Raw genomic sequence first — 16,168 nt, forward strand, 5'->3', positions numbered from 1 at the left:
GCCATGGGTAGATGATGATCCATAGTAACACTACACGTAGGCTTTCCTCACTAAGAGGCTGTATCAACAGCGGCCGGTTGATTGTCTGCCAACACTGACGGGGGTCCCCTATTCTTGGTTAAATGGCGCCACCTTGTGCAGAAATATACACACTACACATTCAAGCTTCCAGAGTATCCGTAAGCTTTTCTACTCATTGACTCAGGCACACGTGCACTCGTACATAGCCTGATGCATGTGACACCAATAAATAACAAATTCAGGACCCGAACTGTGTATCATGTATATTTCTGCTGTAGATTAACACATTCCAATGGCGCAATCATTTAGGCTTTCATAAACCCAAGATAAATCCATTTCTAAAGATAACCCTCTTTTACAGAGCAAGGAAGCACAAAAGATAAGCCATATTTTTGTTGATAAAGGGGTTTACAAATCATGCTTTCTTTTAGCTTTTAGAGAGTGTGTTGAAACCAGAATATGTGCAAGGTAAAGACAAGAAAGCATGTTTGGGGCCATTTTTGTAAAACATTTTAAGATGCATGTTGCCACACACACGTGCATGTTGACACACAGACACACACCACTTTTTTACGTGTGCTGTCAAGTTCAGATTCTTCAAGTCTTCAACAACTCACTAAAAAGTGAAAGGCACTTGGATGTCGGGCTTGATGATTTGGTCTCAAAACATGTTCAACTTGTAGTAACAGCATTTGGTTTAGAGTTCTTCTTCCTTTATGCACGGACACCATTTGTTAGCAGGACAGTGAATCCTACAAACAATGATTTGGGTCTTCTGTGCAGCTATTTGATCCTTGTCCACAGTGCCTCTTGATCTGCTATTCTAAGTCAACCTTTGAGTTGAGGAAAAGTAAAGTAAACAAACAAGCATGTAAAATCAAATATCTTTATTCAGTTTGTGAAAGTTGCACAACAGGTGGTGTTCCATGTACTTGGATGGTACAACAATTTACACAACTCTGGCTAAGTCTTTATCTGTATAATTGAAACGGTGACATCAAATCACAACACTCATCAGGTTAAATGAACATTGGCTTCTGAATATCTACACAGTAAAGGGAACAGAGATGACGGTCCAATTGCACACAAATTTCTCAGATCACATTGAGAAAGAAAAACATCTTATTAAAAAGGTTTATCACCTGTACTAAATTAATAATATTCAAGTTGCAATCAACAGAAGCATGTTGCATCCTATGCACTTGGTCCTTCACAATATATTTTTTACTTAGGATGTGATATTGGCAACAAAGATATTGGTAACTAAAACCTTGGTTTAAAATATGTGAACAGGAAAAGGAAACAAAAGCTTGATTTAAAAAAGAAAAAAAAAGGACAAATTTAAACTTTTAAAGTGTCACAGTTGCACACAAAAGTGTAGTGGTGCTTCTAAGTATAAAACTGCTAAGGGAGGATGGCGGGGGTGTGGGACCGGTCAAATGCACTCTAGTAGTTGCTAAAAGAATGGCAGTTATGCATCAGGATCAAAAATGATTTTCAGATGCTCTGAACAGAACTTGTGCTGCCTTACAAGTCACCATCCCAGATTGGAGAATATAAAAGCAAAGACCGAGAACTGCGAGGTCAGTGTAGGAAGCATCAGTATGAAAAGAAAAGAAAAAACGTGCCATTCCTCACATGAATCGTCTAATGATTTTACATTGAACACACACACTTTGCTATTAAATGCAAGCAGTATTTGCCCTGCGGCCTCGAGCAGAAAATGACTGCACACTATGTTCCATGGCTGCACAATGTGGAGAAGCATATAGAAGAAAGAAATTAGAGGAAATCATACAGTTTCTTAAAACATTTAACACCCAAGCACAAAAAGTAACTTAAAATTGCAGGGTGCACAGTATAATGTGCCACACGACAGCTGAATCCTGGACTGCCATCTGGGTGTCCATCTAGAAAAAAAGTTGCACAAATGAAGAATGAAAGTTGTTTTGAAACTTTTCTTATATTCAGATTTGACAGAAAAATTGGTTTATTGTCGTTTTACGGTTTGAGTAGAGGAAGTTAAATTTCAAGAAGAACTTGAGTTTCACCCACCTTTTTCAGCTTCTAATTAGAATTCCTTTGCCTCACATTCTTGTCTTTGTGATTTGCATTAGAATTGCTCTTCCTGAAAAACATAGTGAAAACATGAGTTCTGTTTAAAAAAAACACTGACTATTAGTGACAAATCGAGATACGGAGCTGATGATAATACTTACAGAGGAGCAGCTCCTGAGTCGTCATCTGGACAGCAGCAAACGATCAATGGAGGGCAAAGAAAAACAGAAGTCAGGTGATAGCAGGACATTAAATGTCTGTTACTGGTTTGAGCACCACATGCCACCCCGCCTCCCCCACAGAACCGGTAGAAAATGTTAGAAAGCGACATCCTCTGCAACAGGATACCAACTAGGTTATAAATCAAATACCAACGGAATATGAATTAAAGCATGCCCACCTATTTCTGACAATGAATGACAAAGCTAAATCCTTAGCACATCATTTATCCTGCAATTCCGCACACACACAGTTTGTGCTCTATAAAAGACATTACTGTATATCAATGAACAGACTACTGTATTGTCTATTTAGTAAATCTTCAATAAGATTTAAACGTTGCCATTTATGAACATCTTCGTACATTGTCCAGAAGTCACCCCTTAACATCAGGCTCATGCAATACAAGCAAAGGACACCAAAGACCTAGTGGCTGTATTAAGATAAAAAGAAGAAGGAAACCTCTTTAACAGGCAGAGCCAACTTACAACCTGGCATGTATAGTGGCAGTATTTACACAGTAAGGCCATCTCTGCTGCCAAATGGTCAATGAGACAAATGTGAACGATGTACTAACCTTGAGAAGAGAGTTGCCTATCATTTATCATGCATAAAGTACAAGATGCAGAAGGCATGCAGACAGAATGCTGAAACCTCACTTTTCAACCTGTTCCAAGTTCATGTCAAACCATTACGTGTCTCATTTGACTCTTTCATTGGCTCAAACCCATGATTTTTAAAAAGGACCAATAGAAAGGGGAAAGAAAAGATTTTAAGCTTGCTCCGATTGCAGGGCCAGTGAAAGAGTGACCAAATCTTTGAGCGCATTCCTCTTAGAAGGGGCGACTATGAAAGCAGTTCATTCAGACTCCCATAGCTTTTTCCACGCGGTCATTTCACCTCAACCACTTCAGTCTGACATGCAGTTTTGTCCACTTACCAAAATGCAAAATCAGCAGCGAACAGAGAAATAAAAACGTAAATAATAAAAAAGTGTTTCTATCACAGACCGTTGATACAAAAGGAGGAAGCTAACTCCTGATCTGTATTTGAAAATAATGGTTCCTATTACATGCATGCAACTACAGTCTATACATTCCCATCTTAAGAGGTTACTGGTTTACTGCCTTAATAGTCTGAGGGTCAGAAAATCTTCTCCACTCAGTTTAGCAAACAATGCCTACAGTTTGATGCATTTTTGAAAGACTTTTGGAAGACTTCAAACTTTCTTTTAGCCACACATGATAACAAGACAAAGTGCAGGTTGGGATATGGGCATATCTAACCTCAAAATGTACGGTTCGGTAGCTAACTATTTATCATATGAGGATATTTTTCTTCTACCAAAACTTAACGGCAACATGCCCAGTACTTTTCACTAACGGCTGTGGCCTATTGACAAATAAAATTGTCAGCTCTAAGTATCTGTAAAGACCAAAATCAGCAGCCTTGCTTCAGGTATTGGGGAGAAGATTAAAAGCTACATAGGAGGCCCAATAATAGCATCAAGGGCACTCCATAGCACTATAAGACAAGACAACAGTGCTAAGTTATCACAGCTCTAATCACTTCATCCTGTTTGGATTTTTGCAAGGTAAAACAGAACGAGCCTATTCAGGTAACAAATGCATGTGACCTTGCACTGGCAAAAGGCAGAGTCTTGTTGGCGGATCCACTCTTTTGCCATTGACTCGTCCTTTTTTTTTTTTTTTCCTTTTTGTTGCTCGAACCCTCTGACACTGTGTCAACACAGTGGTCCCGTTGAAATGAATGAGAATGCAGTATTCTATCCATAGTTCCAATGTCAGTCTAAAGACAACTTAAACATCTATGGAACATGTAGTGGTGGAGGCAGCACGGCGTACGTACCGTCAGTAACCTCATCGGGCTTTCTCCTCTTCTCATAGATGAAGATGATTGTCACCAGGATGATGACCTCGGCCACAATGCCAAGGAAGGGCCAGAGAGCAGCCAAGCGACTGCGGACACGCAGATGGATCCTGTCAGTGGATGTGCCAAGCTCGTTGGTTCCAGAGCAGATATAGTCTCCAATGTCTTGTTTGATGTTCAGCTCCTCAATGACCAGGGTTGTCTTGTTAGGGGTGCTTTTTATCTCATATTTCACGCCAGTGCCGTTGATGATAGGCTGATTGTAATTTTTAAGCACAAAGTTAATTACACAAATGGCAAGAGAGGTGTGCCTATTCTGCCTTACTTAATATTTAACAACTGAAGTACTGGACATAATGTACATCTTCTGCAACTTGCAAATAGCTAGAGGACTTAAATGTCAAGTCACCTAAATGTTAAGTTGGTTTAAAACTGTAGATCAAAAACACCATAAATCATTTTAAGAAATTACAAGCTTGAGAAACACCTACAATTTGTTGGCCATCTTGCTCTTTGAACCAGGTCCAGTCAGTAGGCAACGGGTAGCCATTGCTCAGACAGATCAGGACCCCTTTGTCATTCTCGTTGCCATGCTCAGAGTGCTTGTATGCGGCAACATGGGGAAGTGCTACAGTAAAAAGAGAAAACACATTCAAATTATAATATGAAAGTTTGTATATTTAAATAAATTACCTCATATAAAATTGTTTATCTTGGAGCTCGAGGCACCTTCCAATAAGAATTCAAAACCAGGAAGCAATTGAAATGTTTCCTGAGCTACCTTCATATTAAAAAAAACATTGTTTTGATTACCATGATCAATTCCCATTTTTGTCTGTTTAAATTCATTATTAAACTGCCACTCTACTGATTGTACCCATATCTGCTGCACATGCAGATGGCACACAATCATTTTCCTTAAATGGTGAATTGCACACCAGCACAGAGACGATGGACAACCAGGACAGCCAAAGGAAAACCATATATCAGCAGGACTTACTGTTAATAAAAACAAAGAACGTCACATAATGCTTGCTGTAAGTATAAGGCTACCGAATCTATAACTATAAAAACACAACATTTGCAACCCATGCAAGTTAAAACCCCATTGTAAACATGAACATTAAAATGACCAATGAATGCAACTTGTATCTGTGATATTCATTGATCAACTTACTTTTGACTTTAATTTCCTGCTTCACCTCTGGATCAGTCAAGAACACACATTCATATATTCCACCAGAAGTGTAGGTGATTCTGTCCAAACTATGGAAAAAAGAAAAGAAGAAAAAAAAAAAAAAAAAGGATTTAAGAACTGCTTGCAACACTTATTAATGGAACTTGAATAGCATTTTTCTCTGCTGACCTAGCAACCTAGCACATAGCAGGTGGTGACTTCCAACCAATTCTGCTGAAGCCACATTAATGACAGTGATTAGTTTTCCACTTTGCTAAGTAGAAAATTCACAATAGAACCGATTATAAACAAGAGCCGAGAGTAAAAATAAAGCTGCTTGTCCATGCAACAAATCTTTCAAATTTCCCCTGGTAATCACAATTCCACTTTTGTTTGTCCCATACAGTTCTGCCTGCTCTCTAATGGGGAATTAAGGTCAGGGCGAGTGAGCAAACTGCCAGGAGTGCTTATCCCCGCTGCCAAGACTACCGGCAAAGCTGCATGACTGCACGGTCCATCTCTCTGCTAATCAAGAGCAGTGAACGCCTGAATGGCGCCCATAGCTTTGCTGCTAATGGAGGAAGGGAGAATAGTGAGGGCGGGGGGGGGGGGGGGGGGAGACGACAGACAAGCTGATGACAAAGTACAAGAATATTAGGAGGATAAAAAAGATTTTGACTGTACTAACAGAGCCAAAAAGGGACCGCATAAGAAACAGAGTAAAGCACTAGACCAGGATGTAAAACTTCATAGGCCAAAACCCCGTAATTTGATCTTTAAGTGGGCCAGACCAGTAAACAACTCCAGAAAGATCAGACACTTTATCTGCCACAGAGTTTCTTGTCAGCTTAATGCTGGCAAACGCAAGTGACTTCTGCTACGGACTTCGAAGGCCATTGTAGAACTTGTTGCAAACCTGGGAGAGAGGGGTAATATTCTGAGAAAAAAAAACAAACCATGCGGTTGTGAATTTACAGAAAAGAACTTTGATTTCTGAGATTAAACTGGTGAATTTGGAATTAACTACTCTGCAATTTTCACACTTTCAAAAGTCCTCCATAGGGCCCGATTGGACCCATTGGCAGGCCGGTTCTGGTCTACAAGATGTATCTTTGACCCCCTTGGACTAGAGAAGAGAAAAAAAAAAAAAAAAAAAAGGATATTAAACATTTTAAAATAACAGATTTTTATTTTATGAATTTCATTTTCGTAAAAAAAAGAAAAAAATTTATGACTGACTCAATTAATTTTACGAGCCGACTGCATGTGAATGGGTGGATGCGTTGCAACATTCCACCATGACCTCCTTGGTCTTCATGGTGTTAAGGAGCAGGTTGTTAACACACCACACAGCCAGGCGATCCACCTCCTCCTTGGAGGCTGACTCGTCGATGTCCGTGATGGGACCAATCACTGTGATGTTGTTTGCAAACTTAATGATGGAGCTGGAGCCATTGGAGCCTCTCGTGGGAAACAGCCTATATCAGTCTCCTCCAAAAACGTTTCCTTTTTATTTTTAAAGAACTATATACACACTACAAAAAAAGGCCACTGTTTTGCAACTTTCTCATTCTCCTGCAACTTCATTGCAACAAACATACAAAACGTTTATCCCAATTTTTGTTTTACAAAAGCTTCCACAAAAATCAGGCATTTGGGGCCACAATTTTTTTTAATGATAAAACAGATGATAGAACTGATAAACAAATTCAGGACAAAGGGATGAGCGCTTTTATTATGCCATAGTAACTGCAGGGAACATCTGCCCTTATGGCTCCCACTTGGGCAGATGTAGCTACTTACCGGAGGACTGTGTATGGAGAGGCAGAAACGGACTTGGAACTTTCAATGAGTTTCCCATTGTGCATCCATTGGGAGCCCTTGATGGGAAGGCTAGAGTCTGTCAAGTTGCAGCTAAGGACTGCTGAGGTCTGGTTGCTGACTTCAGAAGGTTGAGCAATGATGTTTGGGTCTTAAGGTAAACAGAGAGGAGAAAATTAATTAAATCATCCTTTTCTAAAATGTCAGCTTTGCAGGTTGAGACACCAATAGTGCCCCACAAAAGGCAAAACCCAGCAACTACATGTGTTTAAAATTTACTTTTAACCTGTTTTTCTATATTAAGAAATGCCATAAAAATGTGTTGATCAATTTTTTAATTTGCACTGACCTAAAAACCAATCCAAAACAGTATTTGCACTTTGGTGTGTAGTTACAGCACTCTGCCTTTGTAGGACCAAATGACTTGTCTTGGTACCCTTATACTTCATTACTGCCCTTAAGATATTGCCTTGAAATTACTGGGTACATCGTTTAATATAGTTTGATTTACATTTGGGCTCTGAACACTCAACAATTGTCTTTAGAGAAATGAATGCTGGAATACAAAATTTAATAGGGTATACTGTACATGACCGCCCTATGCACACACTCATTGATGAATAAAGAAATAAAATGGAGTCAGCCGGAGCCAATCGTGGGCCTTGGCCACAAAAAAAATAAAACAATATCGCAGCCACTTTCAAAGTTTACAGACAGCCTCAATACGGTTATCAGGCTCCCTTTTGGCATTGGGTTTAAATACAAAATATTGCCCTTACGTAATATAGATTACGAGTTTGTCGAGATGACAATTGTTGAGTGTCAAGTGGTCAAGCGGAAATCAAAACCAATTACCATCCAATTCCGTGGCAAAATCCTTCAACTTACCAAGTTTGAGAAGGAAAACAAATCTGTTCTCACAAATTAAACCAAAAAAATCAAGTACAAGTTCCAAACAAAAGCACAGAACTTTCTAAGAAAGGGGGTAAGAGATCCCCGTAATGTGGCGATCTGTCCCACCAACAGTAGAATGGAGGGAAGAATAGGAGTTACAAGAAATCTAGTGATAAGAGTCTACAAGGTCATGGGGAAAAGATCTTCAAATACAAGCAGAAGAAGCAACAACAGGGGGATGAAATATTATTAAACTGGGAGAAGAAAGTGACAAATGCTTCAAAAGCTATTACTGACCACAAGGCAGAAAGATGCCCCATGGCTGAGAACCTATTTTTAATAATTAGTTGCGATCTTTTGTCAGCCTACAGTTGAATAGGCCATAAGTCACGGGAATGGTCTACAAGCATAAACAAAAGGAGCATTGCCAATGTTAGTATCAATTAGAGAAACAGGTAACACCTAATTTGAACAGGTGTGTATAAGACCGACATGACACCTGTCGTGAACATGGAGTATTTATAAAAGGTTTATGATCGTTGTCATTAAGTGTCATTTAGTACAGTATGGCATTTTTAATGCAAAGTTAGCATTGTTGGAGAGGTTTGTTTTATGACAACTTTAGCCCTATTCGCACAGGATTAGTATTACCTGGTGACCTCGAGGCATTTGTAGTAACTACGGAGGTTGAACTATTATAGGCTTAGCTTCCACTTGCTACCATAGCCACGGTAGTGGAGGCTACTTTTTGCTCAAGTAACCAATAACTGTTACTAACTGTAGTTAGCTTCTTTTAATGTTGTCCAACTGGTGTTTTAAAAAGTATGATTTCTACATGGCAAGTCCACATTGTCCACTTTACTTAGGGTGAAGGAAAACATTCATGACAGCAATAATGACCTCATGACGGCCAATGTCAATACCAACCACCTATGACCATTTAATGTAATGTTATGTTAGTGTCAACTGTCATAATGCCAACTTTGCAAGTGTCATAATTTACGACACTTAATGACAGTAATACCCATTTATAAAACTCCTTCATGTTCTTATGACATAAGGTCTTATGCACAGCCATTAAAGTGTTACAGGAAAATGCTAGCAAAGTGAATATCTACCAAGAAGCAGTACTAAAGAAGAAATCTGACACCCCTTTTGTTTTAAATTATTCATATGAAATAATTTTCCTGGAAGAGCCATTTGCAAATTTCTAACCTTATGACCAGTGTTATATCTAAGAAAACATAGGGGGAGAGACATTTTGTGTGTCAGGTAAACAGGATGAGGGAGCGACCCAGTCACATTGTGACCAGGCTTTGGATTCAACTACAGGACAACTTTGAAGCTTTTGAGGAGGAGAGGGAGAGTGTGTACTGGGTGAAGCAGGATGCAGAGGGTATTGGACCGGGAAGCATGGGAGTTGAGTGTAACTGGAGCTGAATGTCCAGGACTTCATTAATGAGGAGATGACAGCCAAGCTACTTTGACCGGAGTCTCCTCATGCTTCTTCTGCCACTCACATTCAATGACAATAACATTTGCCTGCGAGCGGATCCACTTGATTTTTGGCATCTTCTTCAGTTCGTTGCGGTCAGGGTCGTTGGAAGCGCGGCACTCGTACGTGCCTGAGTCGTTGAAGGTGAGGCTTGTGAGGTGAATGGTGCTAGTGGCGTGTGCTATATATGTGGCGTTTATTTGCACACGATCATCCCGTGCCCCGTCAGAGAGCTGGGTGAAGGTCTCGTTGGGCTCTTCACCCTCTATAAACCACCACTGCAGCTCAGGGATGGGGTTCCCTATGACCTCACAATGCAGCTCTGCGCTGTCACTGATCAGCTTCATCTGAGACAGGGGAGACTTGATAAAGCCCGCTGAGCGCCGTTTACAGTCCGCCCAGCAAACAGATTTCCAGAATGTTTTAAAGCAAGCCAGGTGATTTAATGGATTGGTGATAAAAGGCCGTGATGGAAGAAAGACAAGCAAATAGGAAAAAAGAAAGAAAAAGAAAGTTAAAACACAAATGAAATGAAAATATGAAAGTATGCACATAGAAAATAGATCAGAGCAACATTTTCCCCAAATTATTCTGGGAACTTTTTATTCCTGATACTCTGACCCATCTAGACAAAAATAAAATCATGAAAAAAAAAAGAAGACAATAAGGGATGACCCGAGCTTATCTGAGAGGGCAACAAGCTTAATGAAGGCCATAATGTTTCATATTTTTTCCCCCATCCTGTTATAATTATTTTGGAGGCTGCAATTTGGGTTGCAGTTGAGTTATACTACACTTGGGAGGTATTTCCAAAATTTTGCCCATTTATATCACCAAGTAAGTTTACATGCACACCGATATTCCGTATTATTCCCTATAGGACAATAAACAGGTTTTTGGATATGCGCAAACATTGCTACACCAACCTTTCCAAGAAGCTGGTTAAAGGAATGAAAGAGGGTGGCGGTGCAAGTCCGCCGCCGCTGGTAAAATTGGAAGAAAAAAAATAATCCTGTTTTACACGGCTAAATGTAAAAAATGGAATACTCACATTCATTAGCCATGTAAACACCTTAGCTGGAATATGATCTTTTTTGGAATTAGGGCAAAACCCGGAATATTATGTGCATGTCAACGTACTAAATGAGCAGACTTTTAGGTTTGAGGGATCCTCCGTGATATGCTGAATCGGTCAATGCTGGAATTTGTCAGTTTTCCATTTACCAAATGAAGAGCTTTTATTTGAGTTTTTGTTCCATTTAAAGTCTTTGAAAAAGGCCTTGTATTAGCAATTACTCAATTAGTATTGGGACAGCGGGCACAAATTTTTGATCAAGACATCCCTTACAGCAGTTAGAGCAAAAGAAAAAAAAAAAAAAAAAAATCAAAACAATCCAATAGCAATGTGAAATGAATGAAAGAACATGGAGAGAAACGCAGATGAGCTTGAAATGAAAAACAAAAAAAACAACCATGTAATAAAATCAAAAATCCATCAAAGCCTAAGGACATTCATTTGGGCTGGTGCCTTGTGTCCAATAGTGGTTGGCAGGGTGTTCATCTAGGCTAACAATCTATTTTTCAGAACAATGTGACAATGATTTCATGCAGGCTACATGACATCAATATAGCTACGTGGAAATCAACAGTCAATACCCATCGGGTGATGTGTTCACTTGGGAAGAACATTACACAAAACCTTTTTTGCTGCTGCGTAATTGAATATACGAAGCCGATTTAGAAATTGTTTTGAATGAAATGTGTTGGCCAGTTTTATTAGACTGTTATTTTCTGCCTACACTTTAAGCTTCACAAACCACTTGAGTGACTGTTATGTCATCAAGTCATACAAAACCCTTTTCTGATGGATTTACTCCTTTGGATATTCATTTCCTCCACAGCAGGGAGGCGAACTTGTTTGGCCACTCAGTGGTGGCCAGGGGGTTATACACGTAGATGGGTCCAGTGAAGAATAACATTCTCACACTACAGGCCAAAGCATGGCCAGCTTGTTTCCCTCCTATCCCAAAAAATCCTAAAACAAAACAGGGGCTGGGCACAGGATAAACCTAGTTCCAATAAGAAAAACAAATATTGAGTTCCATCCTTGAGATCTGTAAACTCGTCTTTTTTTCTACATTCCCTGATGAAAACATACTTAATTTCGTGTCGAAGTTACATTTTCAAAACACAATCAAAACCGTCAGCAGATATTAACTAGTGACAAAACAGACTTCAGAATGTGTACATGCCAGCCCTTGTAAACATGTATATGCCATTTAACCTTTCTAGCTTAGTGGCTTCCAGCACCGCTGCCAAAAGGTCACCTTCGTAGCACATGCTGAATAGAAGTTCAAAATTAAATATAGTCCTGACTGTGAATGGATGTCAAGCACATGGATCTTGACAGTGTAATTTATTGCCTTTAGGCCTCTGCTCTTTAACATGAGAACTAACTCCATGTGTTTCAGGAACTTTCAGAGAACAACTTCCATAGTTGATATTCATGTTACTGTTTACATATGGTCAACAACAGGCTAAATGCCTTAACAATGTAGGGCTGCAACTAGCCTTTATTTTCATTGCCGATTGATCCGTTAATTATTTTCTCAATTAATTGTGTGGTATATAAAATGTCCGAAAATGGTGAAAAACGCCAATCTGTGTTTTCCAAACCCCAGGTGATGGCCTCAGATATCTTGTTTTGTCCAGAACTCGGTCATAGAGCAGCAAAGAAACAAGTAAATGGTCTCATAAGAAACTGGCATCTTGATTCCAATGATTATTATTTGCAGCTCTAAAACAACATACAAAAAAGTTGGTAAAGCTATAATTTTACCATACAGGATATAAACATTCAATATTGAATGTAATACAGAGATAGCATTAGATTTAAGCATAAAAAAGGAAAGAAGAGCAAATAAACCCAATACATTTTATATTCAAACTAGCTCAGTGAATAAATCAACTTGAAAGGGTGTTTACTGAGCCTTTTGAAAAGACAAAGGGTATAAACAAAAGAAACATGTAATCATCAGGCCTCTTTTAACACTTTAGAAAAAGTATAGTGGCACACACACAACCTGTCACTGCAACTGCAGGCTTTTATAATAAAAGATAATTAAAGTCGGTTTAGCAGCTGGAATCTAGAAATGGTGGTAAATAACAAAAAAAACGTTTGTTTTAACCTCCATTTACCAGATTATTGGGATTAACTACCCAGGACTTAAGAAACTGACTTTGTTCACACAAAGTAGCCTTACAAACCCACCTACCTCATAATACCCACTTTTCATGCCAAAGTTAAGCTAGAGAAGTAGATGAAACTCTACTCCTGATCTAGTCCAGAACAGTTATTACCAAAGCAGGAAACATCGAGTGGCAAGAGGGCTCCTTTTATGTTTGACGCACATGAACACAACATCCATAAACAGAAACAATCTGGTTGGTGCTACTGACTCTATGCAATTTCAAAGCCACCCAGTTTTGCCCATGCTTTAGGAAACATGGCCAAATAAAGGATGCGTTTTACTTTTAAAGCCCTTAGTTTTACAACATGTGTCAGGTTACATACTTGCCCATCTCTCTCAACTGCCTTGGGACGACGAAACACAGAGAGGAAAATGACTCAGTTTGGTGTACTGAAATTATTGTGAGTAACTCTTTCAGTGTTATTACTTAGAGAAAAGCAGCTCAAAGCAGTTTCCACATTTTTCAATTTAAGTACATAAAATGGCCCTGCCATGAAAACAAAAATCCCGGCATGACCGAGTACAGTGACAACTGAACCAGTCCCCTTATTATACGTTTAGTGTAAAGTGTTGACTATCCTCATACTTTAAGACTTAGAAGCTCATTTGAATGATCATTCTTAGACAATAAGTATATGGTAGGTTTATCATGAAACACTGTATTGCTCAGAGTCAAAATAAGCAAGTATCCTTATTTGCTCCCACCTACTTCCTAGGAGCATTTAGCGTTTGTTCTTCCCTACAAGTGTCTTCAGTAAAAAACAATGCATGTCCTTATGTCTGTTATTTGCTATAAAAAAAAACTGTCACCCCGGTGCTGGCACACATGTCACAAGCCAACGGATTATTGACAGCATTCTGCCGGGGAAAAAAATATCACAGTCTGGAACAGAAACAGCACCAAATTCGACAGCAAGGCCCTACAAGAGAGTTGTTTGGCTGAACACACAATAAGCGGTGTCCTACCCTGCCTAAAGAACATTTACACCAGGCACTGCAAGAAAAAACAACTAGGATAATCATTAAAATATCCAAACCACCCGATAACAGCCTTTTCTCCCCGTTTAGGCAGGTAAGAAGGTACCTTATACACCAGGCCAGCTCTGAGAGGCTGAGGAGGAGCTTCTACACTCAGGACACTAGGATCTAAATGAGGACACTGCCTGAAACTGCTCATACCCCACTGTTTTAGTGTCACTCTTTTTAATGTATAAATTGATGATTGATTTATTATTGGTTATGGTCACTCTCCATAGCTCTAGTCTTTATCGAGTAACATTAATCAATGGCGACTCAGGTCGATAAACTGGAAGGGCTAATAGCAGGTCTTTTAATGCCCATCAATATGATGATGAGGTTATCAACCCCTTAATATCGTATTGCAACAGAAAACGGAGGAAGGCTCAAAATACTGTATGGCGACATGCGACACGCATCATGGGGTTTTGGCCTGCTGGCTTAAAAGTCAACTAATGACCGACTAACCAGGACAAGCCATGCTAACGTTTGGTGGGGTGGGAGATGTCAATTCCAACGTTAAGGCTTTGCGGCCTAGATTTACCCAAAAACATTAACGCTTTAACGTTAGCTAGCTGAAAACATAAACGGCAGTTAACGTTAATTACTAGCAAACGGATAGCAACCCTCTAACGTTATTAACCCTTTTTATGGCTATGCAAATAACGTTACGAGTTTACATCACCAAACGTTTCTGAACCACCGTACGTTTTAAATTAACGATTTTTTTTTAGCTCATGTGACCGATTACATTCGTTCCTGAACCCCTTTCTGTGAAACTGGGACAGACGAAGATAAAGATAACGTTTCATTCAACGGGGTTAATGCCGTTTAGCTAACTGCTGTAACAAAAACGCCGGTTAATCGTTCGAAAGGGTTTTGGCAATGTAAATTTTCAAAATGTGTCGCTATCAGTAACACTGCAGCTAATATCTGAATGTCCCTTACTAACTCTGGATTTATTTTTGAATAAACGGTAGCTGCAAAAATATATATTCGACATAAAAAACAACTGTCATAACCCTAGCAAAGCAGGAATTGGAATAAACATTTTGAATGTTCGTAGTCTGGGCAAAGTCTAGTTACATATTCAACCAACATGGCTGACACACAATTCTTACCTGTGGACGCATTGGCTCGCAAACAGCTCAAAAGCAGGGCACTGATAGCCCACAGCAACTTCATTGTTGATAATTTAGTATTTACTAAATCGTCGAATAAAAGCAATATTAACTATGACGGAATGAATCTTAAGCTTCTCCTTCTTCTGAACTTCCAGCTGGATGTAACGTTTCGGTAGTGCCGATGTAGCTGGTCGTCTTCGAGTTGCACCTCACGTACACCCTGGTCATCACGTACATATGACGTATTCTTTAGAGGCGTGGTTACGTCAATAAAGCAATTTGACTTTGTTTAATGATTCTTACGTAATTTTCAAACCAACCAAAATAATGGTTGTGATATCAGCCATACACACGGATAATTAGTGATTTAAGGAAAATACACGTTTTGAGGGATATTGTCTCATAAAATAATGTCAATGTTTTAGAAAGAAACATTTCCTACACGTATTCACAGAAAAGTCACCCAGATGTCGGTGTATGCAAGAGAAAAATCGGTCAAGTGTAAGGAAATGTCCGCGGTATTCAAAGACTGAATTGTGAGGTTTCTTCTCCTTGGCTAAATTCTAAAGTATGGGGTTCTCACAAAAGTCTAAGTTGTCTTTTAACTTGAACAAACAGAAAATACTAAGGACTTTCTTCATCAGATAGCCCGTTGGGCAAAAATCTATCAATTCAGCAAGGATGGGACATCACATTCAGCACACTATTTCAAAATGCTAGGCTGTGTAGTGCAGTTTGTAAAAAAGGCACATAAAGATAGATGGCACAATTGAAATGTTACCAAAATAATATAGGGATGCTGGGAATCTTACAGCCGGTGGTTGTAAAATGGAGACTTGTTGAGGGAACGATTAAAAAAAACAAAAACATATGAATTCCAGAAATTCTGTTTTGGAGTCAAAAGACAGCTTGAAAGTCTATCTGCATCCAGATTTTAATCCTGTTAAAATTCAGCGGAATTAATTTCAGATTACTACCCAGTTATTCCCTAAATACTCAAACAAGCCTTAATGTATGAGAAGGTATGTAAGAAAATCCACAAATCCAAATGTTCCATGCTGATGTTTTTGAAAGAAGCCAGAGTACTGCAAACCCAATGAAGATCTATATAAATGGCACTTAGTCACAAAAAGTGACATGTATTTTAAATCCAAAAGCTTTCCACGTTAAAGTTGTAGTAAATTAATATTAAAACAGCTCG

General features: G+C 39.1%; 1 protein-coding gene across 3 annotated transcripts; it reads right to left on the reverse strand.

Moving 5' to 3' along the window:
• Positions 1-893: 893 nt before the first annotated feature.
• bsg (basigin) lies at positions 894-15,227 on the reverse strand. Of its 3 annotated transcripts, none has more exons than XM_032525504.1 (9): positions 14,965-15,213; positions 9,601-9,951; positions 7,169-7,337; positions 5,366-5,454; positions 4,680-4,816; positions 4,168-4,444; positions 2,241-2,253; positions 2,077-2,149; positions 894-1,931 (listed from the first exon to the last, which is right to left on the reverse strand). In XM_032525504.1, the coding sequence occupies exons 1-8, from the start codon at positions 15,026-15,028 to the stop codon at positions 2,089-2,091; spliced, it is 1,161 nt and encodes a 386-aa protein (XP_032381395.1). In that variant the 5' UTR covers positions 15,029-15,213; the 3' UTR covers positions 894-1,931; positions 2,077-2,088. The 3 variants fall into 3 exon arrangements, with proteins under 3 accessions (XP_032381395.1, XP_032381394.1, XP_032381397.1); XM_032525503.1 differs by having other exon boundaries at positions 2,241-2,265; XM_032525506.1 differs by lacking the exon at positions 9,601-9,951 and having other exon boundaries at positions 2,241-2,265; positions 14,965-15,227.
• Between the last annotated feature and the right edge of the window lie 941 nt (positions 15,228-16,168).

The sequence above is a fragment of the Etheostoma spectabile genome, chromosome 9, assembly GCF_008692095.1.
Source record: "Etheostoma spectabile isolate EspeVRDwgs_2016 chromosome 9, UIUC_Espe_1.0, whole genome shotgun sequence".
NCBI classification, from domain to species: Eukaryota; Metazoa; Chordata; class Actinopteri; order Perciformes; family Percidae; genus Etheostoma; species Etheostoma spectabile.